Source organism: Peromyscus eremicus, chromosome 19 (assembly GCF_949786415.1).
Source record: "Peromyscus eremicus chromosome 19, PerEre_H2_v1, whole genome shotgun sequence".
NCBI classification, from domain to species: domain Eukaryota; kingdom Metazoa; phylum Chordata; class Mammalia; order Rodentia; family Cricetidae; genus Peromyscus; species Peromyscus eremicus.
This window is the reverse complement of record NC_081435.1, coordinates 27,576,332-27,590,028: the sequence shown is the minus strand read 5'-3', so window position 1 is coordinate 27,590,028 and position 13,697 is coordinate 27,576,332. Positions and strand designations below refer to the sequence as shown.

General features: G+C 42.7%; 1 protein-coding gene across 3 annotated transcripts in view; it reads right to left on the bottom strand.

Annotated features, from left to right (window-relative positions):
* Positions 1 to 4,183: 4,183 nt before the first annotated feature.
* Positions 4,184 to 13,697, bottom strand: part of Ndfip1 (Nedd4 family interacting protein 1) — a 50,716-nt gene continuing 41,202 nt past the window's right edge. Inside the window, exons 7-8 of one of the 3 annotated variants that reach the window (XM_059246040.1) lie at positions 10,909 to 11,014; positions 4,184 to 5,134 (exon numbers count right to left, since the gene is read on the bottom strand). In XM_059246040.1, the coding sequence (XP_059102023.1) occupies positions 10,911 to 11,014 (104 nt within the window). In that variant the 3' untranslated portion in view covers positions 4,184 to 5,134; positions 10,909 to 10,910. The other 2 variants (XM_059246039.1, XM_059246041.1) reach the window with 2 other exon arrangements.

Here is a 13,697-nt window from a genome sequence, read left to right as displayed (position 1 = left end):
CCCACACAGAGCAACACACATGTGCAATAGTCAAAAAATAGTAAAAAGCGAAGCATGCCTTTAATTCCAGCACATGGGAAGCAGAGGCAAGTGGATCTCTGAGATTGAGGCAAGTTTCAGGCTGGTCAGAGTTAAGTGGTAAGGCCATCTCAAAAGCTAATAAACAAAAACAAATCTTAAATGATTTACACTGAAATTACTAGTTTCTTTAAAAAAAAAATCTGTGTGAATGTGTGTGTGTGTGTGTGTGTACATGTATGCTACAGAATGCATGATGTCTGGAGGTCAGAGGACCATCTTGCCTTCTACTTTGAGTCAGGTTTTCTTTTTTCCCCCCCAGAATGACAAACTAACTGGCTCCTAGAGCATCAAGGGGTGCTCCTGTCTCTACCCATCTTCCCGTTAGACGCACCAGTCACAGACACCCACTATCGCATCCCACTAACATGGGTCCCGAGGACTTGAACTCAGGCCTTCAAGTTTGCAGAGCAAGTGGTAAACCCCCTGAGCCATCTCTCCAGCCTCATCTGACTTTTGGCTGCTGGTGGGGGGAAGCAGGGGCTGTGCTGGAGATATGCCCAGATCCCCAGGTATGCTAGGCAGGTAGGTACTCTACACCCCATCCCCGCTACTTTGCTAACTGGTGAATTTAGGATTAAAACTCACAATCAGAAGACAATGCTTTTTGGAAAAAGAAGAAACGAAAACAAAACTGTTAAGTAAGATCAGGATCAAATTAAACTGGAACCTGCTAGTAATACACTTACCCTTCAAGCAGCAAATTGTGGCAAGGATGCACGAGGGGATTAAACACTATGCAAGTAGGGCTGAGTGTGGTGGTACAGGTTTGTACACAGAGACAGGCAAAACTATGAGTTCAAGGTCAGCCTGGTCTACATAGCCTGGGCTACAAGGTGAGATCCTGCTTCAAAACATGAAACAAAACGAAAACGTTATCTTACCAACAGGGAAATCAGCCTCTCTCTACTTTCCACAAAAGCAGCTCTTTCATAGCCACGAAGTCGTAGGTGATACACTGGGCTGGCTACAAAACAGCCTCCTGCTGGGATGGGTATGAGGTTGGGTGTGCTGGCAAACGTCTGTCATCTTGAGAGTCTAAGGCAGGAAGATGCTGTTGAGTCTAAGGCCACCTTAGGCATACAGTAAATTCTAGCCAAGCAGAGAAAAAGCAATTTTGTCTCAAACAAAAATAGGGCTGGATAGTGTTTGCTCCCCAATAAAGGGGACCTGAGTTCAAACCCCAGCAGTTCACAATCACCGACTGGTACCCCAGCTCCATGGGATCTAATACCTTCTTTTGGTTTCCATGGGAACCTCCACCCTAGCACAAACACTCATAGGGACACACACATACACACATATATAAATAAAACCAATCTTCAACAAAGAATGAGGATGATAAAGTAACAGATTCATAACCATCTTTTCTTCCTCTTTTCCTCTCAACCTAAACTTCCTTTTCCCTTTGGAAACTCCTAGTGAGTTTTTCCTGAGGTGTCTTTCCCCTAGTGGCTTATGAATCCCCAGAGCCTTCCTGTTGCGAAGAACTTCGTGTGGGTGATTTCAGGGAGAACTACTGTGCCACACTACACGGGTGCACACCCAAACTGAATCCTTCAGTCCTGGTTTGGTAAACGATCCCTGCCAATCCATCTTACCAACTGCAGTAGATACAAATACTATATAGGCTCCAAAATAGGCAAAACAAAACTAAATGACCACCACCAACAAAAAAATCCTACCCATCTACGGAAACACGTTTACCCTTTGCATCTTGTGACACCCCCATTATTCCCCAAATCAGCTTTACTGAAAGGTATCTTCCAACTAGCTGGAAACAGGCCAGCTAGATACCAGCAAAGGGGACAAATTATTAAGCTACATTTACCAGCCCTGTGTCTACTATTTCTTTTTTAAACAATGTATTTATTTTTATTTCATATACATTGTTTTGTCATTATGTATGTCTCTGTGTGGTTGTCAGAACCTATGAAACAGGAGTTATAGACAGTTGTCAGCTGCTTTGTAGGTGCTGGGGATTGAACCCAGGTGCTCTGGAATAGCAGTCAGTGCTTTTAACCGCTGAGCTATCTCTCCAACCCTGTGTTTACTATTTCTTAATAAGGAAATTTATTAATGCCTTTTGTTGCCACACAAACAATTTCGATCTTTCTAGAAAAAGAAACAATTACAGAATCCTTTATGCATAAGCATGCCTACTTCAAATGGCAATTAGACACAGAGCTCTGTGGCCCTGAATGATCCCTGGTGCTGACTCAAGTCAACTTATTCTAAACCTTCAGCAAATACTGTTTCCTTCCTATCTTCTTCTAAAATAATTTATTCCAAATCTCTACCCTTTATCCTATTTCACTCTGTTCTGCAAGACAATTTTAATAGTTCTCCTGCATTTCTCTATTTATTCAGGTTGTTTTCATTCAGGAATTTAGACATAAGAGGTCATAAAAACATCTACAGTCTACTGTTGGTTTATCTAGTGGCAGGGGATTTCAGAGATTATAACCTTTAAACAAGCACACACAGCTGGACGTGGTGGTAGACACCTCTATGAGGCTTCAGCGGGAGGGCCGAGAATTCAATGCCAGCCTGGGCTCTACAGGAAGCCCCCAAACAAAACAGAACAAGAAGAAAACAGCATTAACAGCCAATAACCTGGTTGCAATTATTGACGTGTCAATCTAGGCAGGTTACAGTGATACACACCTTTAATGCCAGCAACTCAGGAGGCTTGAGAGCTGATACAAGTTCAAGGCCTACTTGGTCTACACTAAATTTTAGGCCAGTCAAAGCTCCACAGTGAGCATCTGTCTCAAAAAAAAAAAAAACAAAAAAAAAACTAAGTAAAATAACACAACATACACACATACATAACAAAGCAATTCCAGGAGGCTCTGATGTTTCTGTGTGTTGTATATTGACACTCCAAAGACTTCCTATGTTGTTCCCAGGCAGCAAATAAGCACTTAAAAATTTATAACCATCATACATGCTAGTGCTGGTTTATGAGGTAGTTTGACAACCTTGTGGCAGTATTTTTCTTCATATTTCATCTAAATAGAATACGGGGGAAAAAATCAAATGGTTGATATAACCACTAGTCTCTAAACTCAATACAAGCGAACAGGAATAAAGATGTGGAGGAATGAAGGCCCTTTTGTCTCAGGTAGGACTTAAGTCACAGGTTGTGTTGAATGGAGAAAAGAGCCAATGGTCCACGCAGGCTTTCTATGGTTGTGGCTCCAGAATGAAGCCTCCTGGAAATTCCACAACAGCTTCTGTAGGCTCTCCATGTTCTTCCTCCTTTGGTCCACTGTCTTTTGTAGGGGCAATGTTCACATATTTGTAGGAAGGTACTAAGTGAGATATGAAAGAGGAGACTTCTACTCCAGTTTGTGAGTATACAAAAAGAACTGTGTGCAGAAGTGCAATCATAGTGTGTTGGCTAGTTTTACGTCAGCTTGACACAAGCTAGAGTTAGGAAGGAATCTCAATGGAGAAGATATCCGCTCCCCCCCCCCCCACCAGATTGGCTTGTGTGCAAGTCTGTAGTGCATTTTCGTGACTGATAATGGATGCAGGAGGGCCCAGCTCACTGCAGGTGGTGCCAACCCTGGGCAGGTGGTCCTGGGAGGTATAATATAGCAAGCTTTGAGAAACCAACCAGTAAGCAGCACTTCTCCATGGCCTCTTCTCCAGTTCCCGCCTCCAGGTCCCTGCCTTGAGTTCCTACCCTGACTTCCCTCAGTGATAGACTCTGCTGTGGAACTATAACCTGAAATAAAACTATAACCTGAAATAAACCCTTTCCTCCCCAAGTTGCTTTTGGTCATAGTGCTTTTTTGAGACAGGTTTTCTCTGTGTAACCCTGGCTATCTTTGAACACACTCTGTAGACCAGGCTGTCCTTGAACTCAAGAGCTACCTGCCTCTGCCTCCTGAGAGTTGGGATTAAAGGCTGCACCACCATACCTGGCTTGGTCGTGGTGTTTTTGTTTTTGTTTTTTTTCACAGCAATAAAACCATAACTAAGACACAAAGTTTTAATTTTTAGAATATATTCTGTATTACTGTGTAAGATTAGAAAATGTAGTCACAACCAGCAACTTTAAACTCCAAAATTAAACACTGATTACAGTAAAAGGTGCTACACAAGAGACATTTATTAATGTTCTATTGTATTTACAGTTTAATATAGCAACCAAAGTGAGCTAGCACTTGGGCAGCAAGCACATCATTCTACAGTTATAACAGTTGTAAAAGCAAGGAGTACAGAATGTTAGGGATCCTCTCAAAAGTTCCACACTAATTCTTGGTTCCTGACCCTCTGGGATTCGCAGTTTTCAGAGTAATATTTAGTATTTAGTCTGAATCTGTCTTTGCCCTTTCCATTTTATATACTGACAAACACCTTTAGAATTTCTTTGTACACAGAACTACAGAATGAAAAGGTAATTTCTGAATATAGACTATGAAAAATTAATGCTTATTTACCAATTGAGAACATTTTTTTGTTAACACTACAATGAACTTTGCACTATGGTTTTGCTTCCAGATGTTCACACACAGTACAATTAAACATATTTCTAGATTAATTTGAACAGGAAATATGGATTATATGCAGAAATGCAGTCATAACCAAAGTTTTGACTTTTGAGAAAACCCCTTTTCAAACAGCCAGCCTTATGCATAGCTTACACTAATCTGTAATTTCAAATCTGCTTTGAGATGGAGAATGAAAAAAGCAAGATTGCCCCCTACTGACTACAGGGACATGGCTCATGCTATTTAAAATGACTACAAACAATATATAAGGCATTATTAATAATACATCACAGACTTGATTGCAAGAGCTTTTTCAAACATTAACCACTAATGATTCGATGATTACAGAATTCTGCATTAACTATTAACATTTTACACCTAGGAACAAATAGAGAGAAATGATCTTTTTCAACAGTACTTTATTTTTTAAAGCAGGTGACTGTTCCTCCATTCTGGTGGTGATTCACTTCCTGCAGGTGCTCTTTCGCTTCTCGAAGGACTTCATCAGTGCAGGAAGGCCTTTGCCAGAAAACATCTGCCAGAGAAGGACACTGCATAGTCAATCTCTAGTTAGCCTGTTATTCTGGCTCAGAGCAGGATGTAGTCACAGAAGACAAGATGTTGTATTTCAACATAATTTGAAGATGACCATACATGGACATCCTAGTAGCCAATAAACAGTCAACTTTCAGTTCTTAACATTAAGCCCTCCACACCCCCTCTCTAAAGATTTGACACTCTCCAAATAACTGACACTCTCTCAAGATTTACTTTATGTGTGTGGGTGTTTTGTCTGCATGTGTATCTTTGCACCACATGTGTGCAGTGCCTCAGCGATCAGAAGAGGTACTGTATCCTCTGGAACTGGAGTTAAAGACGGTTTTGACCACCATGTGGGTGCTGAGAATAAAACCCCGGTCCTCAGGAAGAGCAGTGAGTGCTCTTTAACTGCTGAGCCAACTCTCCAGTCGCCGTATGTTCTCTCTTAAAAACAAGATCAGGAGTTTCTCACTCCTTTCTCTTCTGTTCTAAGCACAAAACAGAAGTGGCGATTCCTCATCCTACAATTACTCTCTTTAGGATAGACTAAAACAGGACCATTTCCTAAAACACCTGTTGTTACCATTCACTTGACAATTCTGTCAGATCTCACACAGGAAAATTCCAGTGAGGATACTAGTGATGTTACTCTCTACGTAAACTGTGGCAAAGTTAAAAAGTGAACGTAAACCCACTTGTCCTATCCCACAAATATGCTGCAGAAAATTTCAAGAACCATTATGTCCGGGAAGCATGTTTTTCAGAATATATGCAATTCCTAACCAACTTTTAAAAAGTAATAGGATAGAAATGGATATTTTTAAGGTGATATCTGTGTCAATGTGTGTCTCTGCCTTCCTCTCCTGCTCTGGGAACTGAACTCAGGGCCTTGAATGCTAAGCAGAGATGTGTCACTGAGCCATGTTCCCAGTCCTGTATATACACACTGGTTTAGTTCTTGTGGAAGCAGTATGGGGAAAAATGTCAAGTGCACTAACAAGGCACACCAACTACTTTAACAAGTATAAGGAATTACTTTTTGGCACCCAATACTGGGTGACAACCAGATAGGCCCATCTAGAAGTCTTTTAGTGTCCTTTTTTCCATCTCTCCAGATTACGGTAAAAACCACACAGATCCTTGCTGTTCCTTTTGTTTTGTCTCCCCTTAGATTGTATAAATTTTTTAAAAAAGATTTATTTATTTATTATGTATACAGTGTTCTGCCTGCATGTATGCCTGAAGGCCAGAAGGCGGCGCCAGATCTCATTACAGATGGTTGTCAGCCACCATGTGGTTGCTGGGAATTGAACTCAGGACCTCTGGAAGAACAGCCAGTGCTCTTAACCTCTGAGCCATCTCTCCAGCCCAGATTGTATAAATTTAAAAGGCACCAACATGCAAAGAAGATTCAACAGTGGGGGAAATGAACATAATCTTTTACAACTGTCAACATTTCCCACGACTCCAAATTCAGCTGTGTCTGGTAGACCACTGATATGACTGATCCAAGTGTGTCTGTCTTTTACATCAAGAAGACAAAGTGACAAATAGACTACAGCTCACTATTGACACCACAGAGGACTGTCAGAACTGGAAAGGTGAGCAGGAAAGGAAAGCTTATTGCTACAGCCCGGAGGCTGTTCTAATGAGGCCTAACAAACTCAGGTCATTTCACCTTTATCAGCTTTGTTTAACAGATGAACCAATAGTCAATGACTACTAAGTCAAAGTGCTGGACACACTGGAGTACAGCTAACTTCCCCAGCCACAGAGTTCAAGCTGCTTTATAAACAGCTTTAACAGGATTCACAAAGTCGAAACCTGACACTCAGCAGTCATTTAAAATCCTGCTGGAGGACCCAGACTGAAGAAGAAAGGAGAGCGAGCTGAGCAGCAGCACTCCTGCATCCCCGCTTCTCAAATGCAGGGTGCAGCGTGACCAGCTGGCTCAGGTCATGCTCCCACACCTTCCCCACCACTGTCTCCTCAAACCGGGTGTGAGGCACGGTTCGCCCCTTCCTCTTCAAGTTGCTTGTTGGGTGTTTGGACACAGTAAAGTAACCACTGCAGCGGGTTTGGTGGGTGTTTGGTCACAGTAAAGTAACCACTGCAGCGGGTTTTGGTGGGTGTTTGGGCACAGGAAAGTAACCACTGCAGTGGGTTTGGTGGGTGTTTGGACACAGTAAAGTAACCACTGCAGCGGGTTTGGTGGCATGCCTGTGATCACAGTGGCAAGGCCAGTCTGAGTTATCTGTGTAGACAATGTCTTTAAAAATAAAAAAAAATTGCTGGTTGGTGGTGGCACACACCTTTAATATCAGCACTCAGGAGGCAGAGGCAGGTTGATCTCAGTGAGTTTGAGGCCAGCCTGGGCTACAGAGAGAGTTTCAGGACAGCCAGGGCTACACAGAGAAACCCTGTCTCAAAAAAACAAACAAAACAACCATCAAAAACAAAACAAGTTTGTTTTTTTTTTTTTAAAGATTTATTTATTATGTATACAGTATTCTGCCTGCATGTGTCCCTGCAGGCCAGAAGAGGGCACCAGATCTCATTACGGATGGTTGTGAGCCACCATGTGGTTGCTGGGAATTGAACTCAGGACCTCTGGAAGAGCAGTCGGTGCTCTTAACCACTGAGCCATCTCTCCAGCCCCAACAAGTTTGTTTTAAAAAAAATCAGAGCAACACTAAAGGGACTCAGCAAGTTATGTGTGTATATATAATATATATGTGTGTAACAAAATAATTGAAGATGAAGTCATGTATTTGACAGAGAGCTGTGAGATGCAGGAGTAGTTGGAGGGGAGAAGAGGTGGAGATGTAAATACAGTGCTCATGTATGAAATTCTTAAAAAAAAAAAAAGTAAGCAATAACCTTTTCCTCTTCAAGTTCAGAAGTAAAAGGGTTAATGCAGCTAAAAAAAAAAAGACAGTCAGCTCCATGGTGCTTCACTGTGCAGTCCTCTGGAGTGCCACTAGCTCCAGCACCATCCACCACCTCCAGCACAGCAGCTGCCTTCGCTCCCGGCCAGCACCAAGGTGTACTCTACAAAGCACACTTTCCAGTGAAGGAAGGACAGGCTCGCTTCTAAGTAATACAAAAGGTATTTTTTGTTCTTCTGCTTCCACAGCCACACAAGTGATGCCACTATGCCCACCCACAGAGACCCCTTCTGACTTTTCTTATAAAGAGGGCAAAGTGTTGACTGAGCTAGTTAGTTAACTATATACTTTCATTTGTTTTTTTGAGACATATTAAAAGCTGGCCCTTAACTCACTACCTACCTTATCTAACTTGGGCCTCAAACTTCCCATCCTCCTGTCTTCCCAGTACTGGAACTATGGATGATGGCCAATCAGTGTACCATTTTTCCCCTGGAGCCTGAGGGAGTTGTAAAAGGGTGTTTGAGTCCTCTCTACCACAGTCAGAAACTGTAACTCCTGCTTCAGATAGTTAAAGATGGGCCTTTTTATTTAAGATACTTATGGGCCAAGTGGTGGTGGTGCACAACTTTTATCTCAGCACTTGGGAGGCTGAGGCAGGTGAAATCTGAGTTTGAGGCCAGCCTGGTCTACAGAGTTCGAGGACAGCTGGCAACCAAAACCCAGCCCTCTGAAAGAGCAAGTGCTCTTAACTGCAGAGCCACTGCTCCAGTCCCACAGATGAGTCTACTGGGATCACTTTATAAGTATTTTTGTTTGTCCTAGATCTTGGATAGCCTAAAGAAGTCTCTATGTTTTCTGTGTTTTTAGACAGAGTTTCTCTATATAGACTAGGCTGGCCTCAAATTCACAGAGATCTGCCTGATTCCCATCACAGCCAGTAAGAGAAGTCTCTATTCTAACACCCTCTTCTATAAGCACCAAACTGAGTTCAGAATGAAAGGTGTGTTACTTTCTGCCATGGAGTTACTTCTGAAACTCCTTACCTGTGTCTTTCTGGCACAGGTAACCCACAGCTAGCTTTCAATGAAGGGTATCACCACCAAAAAAGTCAGACGCAATGAAGTAATGGCGTAATACTTCACACAATGAGGTTTTACTGTAACTTCTAACCAAAATGTCTGTCAACTAAAGAAAGCAAGTGTTCTACATATGGATCTGGACAGAGATTTTAGTCTTTTCAATAAACAAGGATCATTCATACCTACAGAACCTTACCATTTCCCTCCAAGGATTCTCCAAGAGCCAATTGGTAGGGAAGCAATCAAAACTGTGAGCACTGCTTTCAAATCTCATTCCCTTCCCCTGGCACTCTAGACTCTCTGGGCATATCTGAGTGATGTCACACCAACCAGTACACTGATATTGTCTGGTGCCCTCAGACAGGGCCTCTCATTTACCTGTGTGCTGGTTTTTTGTTTTTTCTTTTTTCTGACTACCTCTAAAGCACACTGCAGCAGCCCTGCTCAAACCAGTTCCTGACCAGCTCCCACACCACTGTCCTAAAGACTGGTGCTCCAAGTCATGGCCCAGCAGATTCATGACTTTCAATCTAGACAACTTGGAAATATCCCAAAATTTTTAAAATCAAAGCTGTAGAATAATACAATCCCATCAAATCCCTAACATAGGAAAATGGAGTGTTAGGCAGTCCCTCGTCCTCGTTACTATTTGTTCTACATTAGAAGATGAAGAAAGTACGAAATCCCAGAGCATACTCAAACCTTCCCTGCTTCTCCTTTTCCTCCGTTCCCTTTTCAAAGGGGAAATCAAACCCCAAGCCTGTCAAATGTCCTTGAAAATGAGAAATGATGACAAGAGACAGTGGGGGTGATCTCAGTCCACAGGGAAATTCAGTTATTATCCCATTCCCCAGGATAGGTAAGTCCGTCCCATTAGGTTACTGTGGTTAGCAGTGATGCTTTGGAGAGATACTAAGTGACTTCAGCACTGTTTACAAAGAGAGCCCACAGCCATCCTGAAGTTCTCTCCCACACGAGCCACAAGTTGAACTCGACCCATCATTTAAGATTTGTGACAAGTGCTACACACAGGTATCACAAGGCCTTTTCTGGGCCTTCCGTCAGGTGGTGCTTCAGACTTCATTCTATCCAACACACAAATCCCCAAGCCCAAGAGGCAAAGACTCCAGCTCACAAAGGCATTGCCTGCCTGTCAAGAAGGCCCTCCGCCATCTTCTTTCTCAAGCTATCTCCCTCCCCTTCAGGTAGCTGCTGGTGAAAGCCGGGAGTCAGCCATTGGGGAAACCGTGTGAATCAAACACGGTTCAGGGTTTAGGTCTGTTCCAGGTGAAGGACAGGGCTCCGCACTTCCCTTGGATTTGAGCTTCCCCTCTACCAGAGTGGTAAAATCTGGGTATGACCTGGAAACAGGCAGCAAAAAAAGGCTCAGGGACTAATTTCAAGAGATGGATGCCTTAGTGGGCTTGTCAGTAGCTCAAGCAAAAGGACTGCTTCAAATGTGCCTGTCAACATCCCTCAGAGCGTCCTGTGCAGGGAATTCTGGGCTCTGTGAGATTCGGGAAGAGGGAGGGGCCTGAGAGGCTCAGTCACACCATCAGTACCCTACTTGTTCCCTACTGCTACTGCCTGTGCCCCTGGCCTTTATGTTACCAAAACATTTCTCTCTTTCCCTCCTCAACTGCTTTCTGCAGATGCCAACCCTCCAATCAAGAAGGGAAAGGCAAGGACTTTTTATGCCCTCCTTACCATCTGTAGTACCCCTACCACCAAGTCTCACTCCAAACTGACTGGAATTCTGCAATGTATCACATGATCACAATGGAACTACAAACACCTCCCCCATCCCTCTAATACCTTTAATAAATAAAGAGAACTCTGGTCCTTGGGAGATTTGAGAAAGTTTCTGGCATCTTCCGAACTTTCGCATAATTGATAAATCCTCTGAGAAACAGGAGAAAGCCTAATTGAAAAAAGAAAAGTCAAGAGTGAACTTCTAATTTCTACATTAAATCCTTCCCCAGAACCATCCCCCTGTAACAGGAACGTGTCATTTTCCTGCTGAAGCCTATTAACATGGTCATTGCCAAGGGGCTTTCCTATCAAATTATCTACTTTTCAATGGGAAGACATAATCTCAAGTATAAACACCTCTTTTGCATAGGATCTAATTGGTCTCAAAAGGAATGTAAAATGGGACCAAACATTTACATGTGGAGGTCTCACTGGGAAGCCTACAGAATCTCCCTGCCAAGTTCCCAAACAGCATCCACACAATTAACTCCAAAAGGAGAGATTACAGATGGGTTTTGTTGTTTAGTTTTATGAAATATGATCTCAGTACACAGGCTGGTCTCCAACTTGCTATGTGAGCAAGGCTGGTCTTGAACTCCTAATTTTCCTGCCTCCATCTCTGGAGTGTTCTGGGATTACAGGAACACATAACAACTTTACTTTTCTCAAGCATAATTCTAATCTTTTCTGTTATTTCTTTTTTTGCAACAGTACATAATACTGTCCACTAGGTGTCAGCATCCACTGTGTAAACTCCAGTTTTCGACTCTCAAAGGTGGTTTGACAGCACCAGACTTTTACACATTCACCCCTCAGGTGATGATGTCCCTCCAAAGAAAACACACTCTTGACCTTTCTTCAGAGACACTCTGAACAAGACATTTGTTGAGCAAGATTTCAATACTTTTATTGAGATACAATTGCATGTTATAAAGTTCACTGAATACAATACACTGGGTTTTAATGTATTTACTGACTTGTATAACACAATATATATATATATATTTTTTGGTTTGTTTTGTTTTTCAAGACAGGGTTTCTCTGTTTAACAGTCCTCCTAGCTGTCCTAGAAATCTGTAGACTGGGCTGGTTTCAAACCCACAAAGATCTACCTCCTCTGCCTTCCGAGTGCTGGGATTAAAGGCCTGTGCCACCAATGCCCCTCCAAAGTCCCCCTTTCTGCTCATAATACATTAATAGCAGAGAGCAAGAATAATCAATAGTAAAATATCAACCTGTCTTCCATGAAACACTAATATGAAGATCAATCCTTTAAATTTTATTGCAAACAACCGATCTGAAAATGTTTACTGTCTCTCCTATGATCCAGAGGTCCTAGGCCACTGAGCTCAACATTCTCCCTAGCCTTTCAGAGTCCATCTGAGAGAATAAATAAGCCAAGAACTGACTCCTTCTGAGCTACTCTCTTGCCACTCACTGGTACTAAACTTGTGGAACTCGAAGGAGGAGCAAATTCACCCTTTCCCTTTCTGGAGTCACTAGATTCCAGTGAGCAGGAGTAGACAATGTTTCAGTGGAGGAGTCAGGGAAGGGCACTATGGACAAGTTGAGTTTTCTAAGTAAGCTGCAGGATCAAATGCAAGGATCTGTTGGCTAAGAAAGGCAGGTCTCAACTCAAGTTCCTGCTGGGCTTAGGTGTTAGGCTGAGCAGCCAGAGTCATGAGCAACAGTACACCTACAGCTTTAACAGAGGATTCAAGGTGTGTAAAGCAGGAACTAGACATGGTGGTGGACACATGGGAGGCAGAGGCAGGAAGATCAAAGCAAGTTCAAGGACATCCTGATCTACACAGTGAGTGCTAGGCCAGCCATAGGGAACATAGCAAGATCTTGTCTCAAAAAAGAAGACAGTCAAATTATGAATCTGAATACCAGGCATGGTGGTGCATTCATATAATCCAGTACTTGAGAGGTATAGGCAGGAAGATCAGTAATTTAGTCATCCTCAGCTACATAGCAAGTTCAAGAACAGCCTGACCTACACTGGGACTCTAAAAAAAAAGCCCACAAAGAAGGCCAGGTGTAGCTGCACAAGCCTTTAATCCCAACACTTGGGAGGCAGAAGCAGGCGGATCTCTGAATTCCAAGTCAGCCTGGTCTATAAAGTGAGTTCCAGGACAGCTAGGGCTACACAGAGAAATCTTGTGATGATGAATCAAACTCGGGTCCTCTGCAAAAACACTATGACCTCTTAACCACTGAGCCATCTCTCCAGCCCCATCATTTTTAAAAGCTCCTGGGTGGCTATTGCTCTGCAGACACAACAGTAATGAGGGTGGTTTCTGTTATTGTATCACATATACATGAAAAAAAAAAATTCACCCCAATACTAATTTCTTTGCTTTAATGATTTAAAAAGAAAATAATATAAAATAAACAAGCAAAGTAGTAATTATAATTTGGAGACTAACAGCCAGACTGCCTTCATGTGTGCATGAACACACACATATGTAAGTATGTAAGAGTGTGTGTGTGTGTGTATGAGTATGTGTGCGTATAGTTTCCTTTCCAATTTTTTTTGTTTTGTTTCTTGGTTTTTAAGAAAACAGGGTTTCGCCGGGCGGTGGAGGCACACGCCTTTAATCCCAACACTCGGGAGGCAGAGCCAGGCGGATCTCTTTGAGTTCGAGGCCAGCCTGGGCTACCAAGTGAGTTCCAGGAAAGGCACAAAGCTACACAGAGAAACCCTGTCTCGAAAAAATCAAAAAGAAAACAGGGTTTCTTTGGTAGCCCTGGCTTTCCTGGAACTTGCTCTGTAGACCAGGCTGGTCTCAAACTCACAGAGATCCGCCTGCCTCTGCCTCCTGAGTGCTGGGATTAAAGACGAGCAC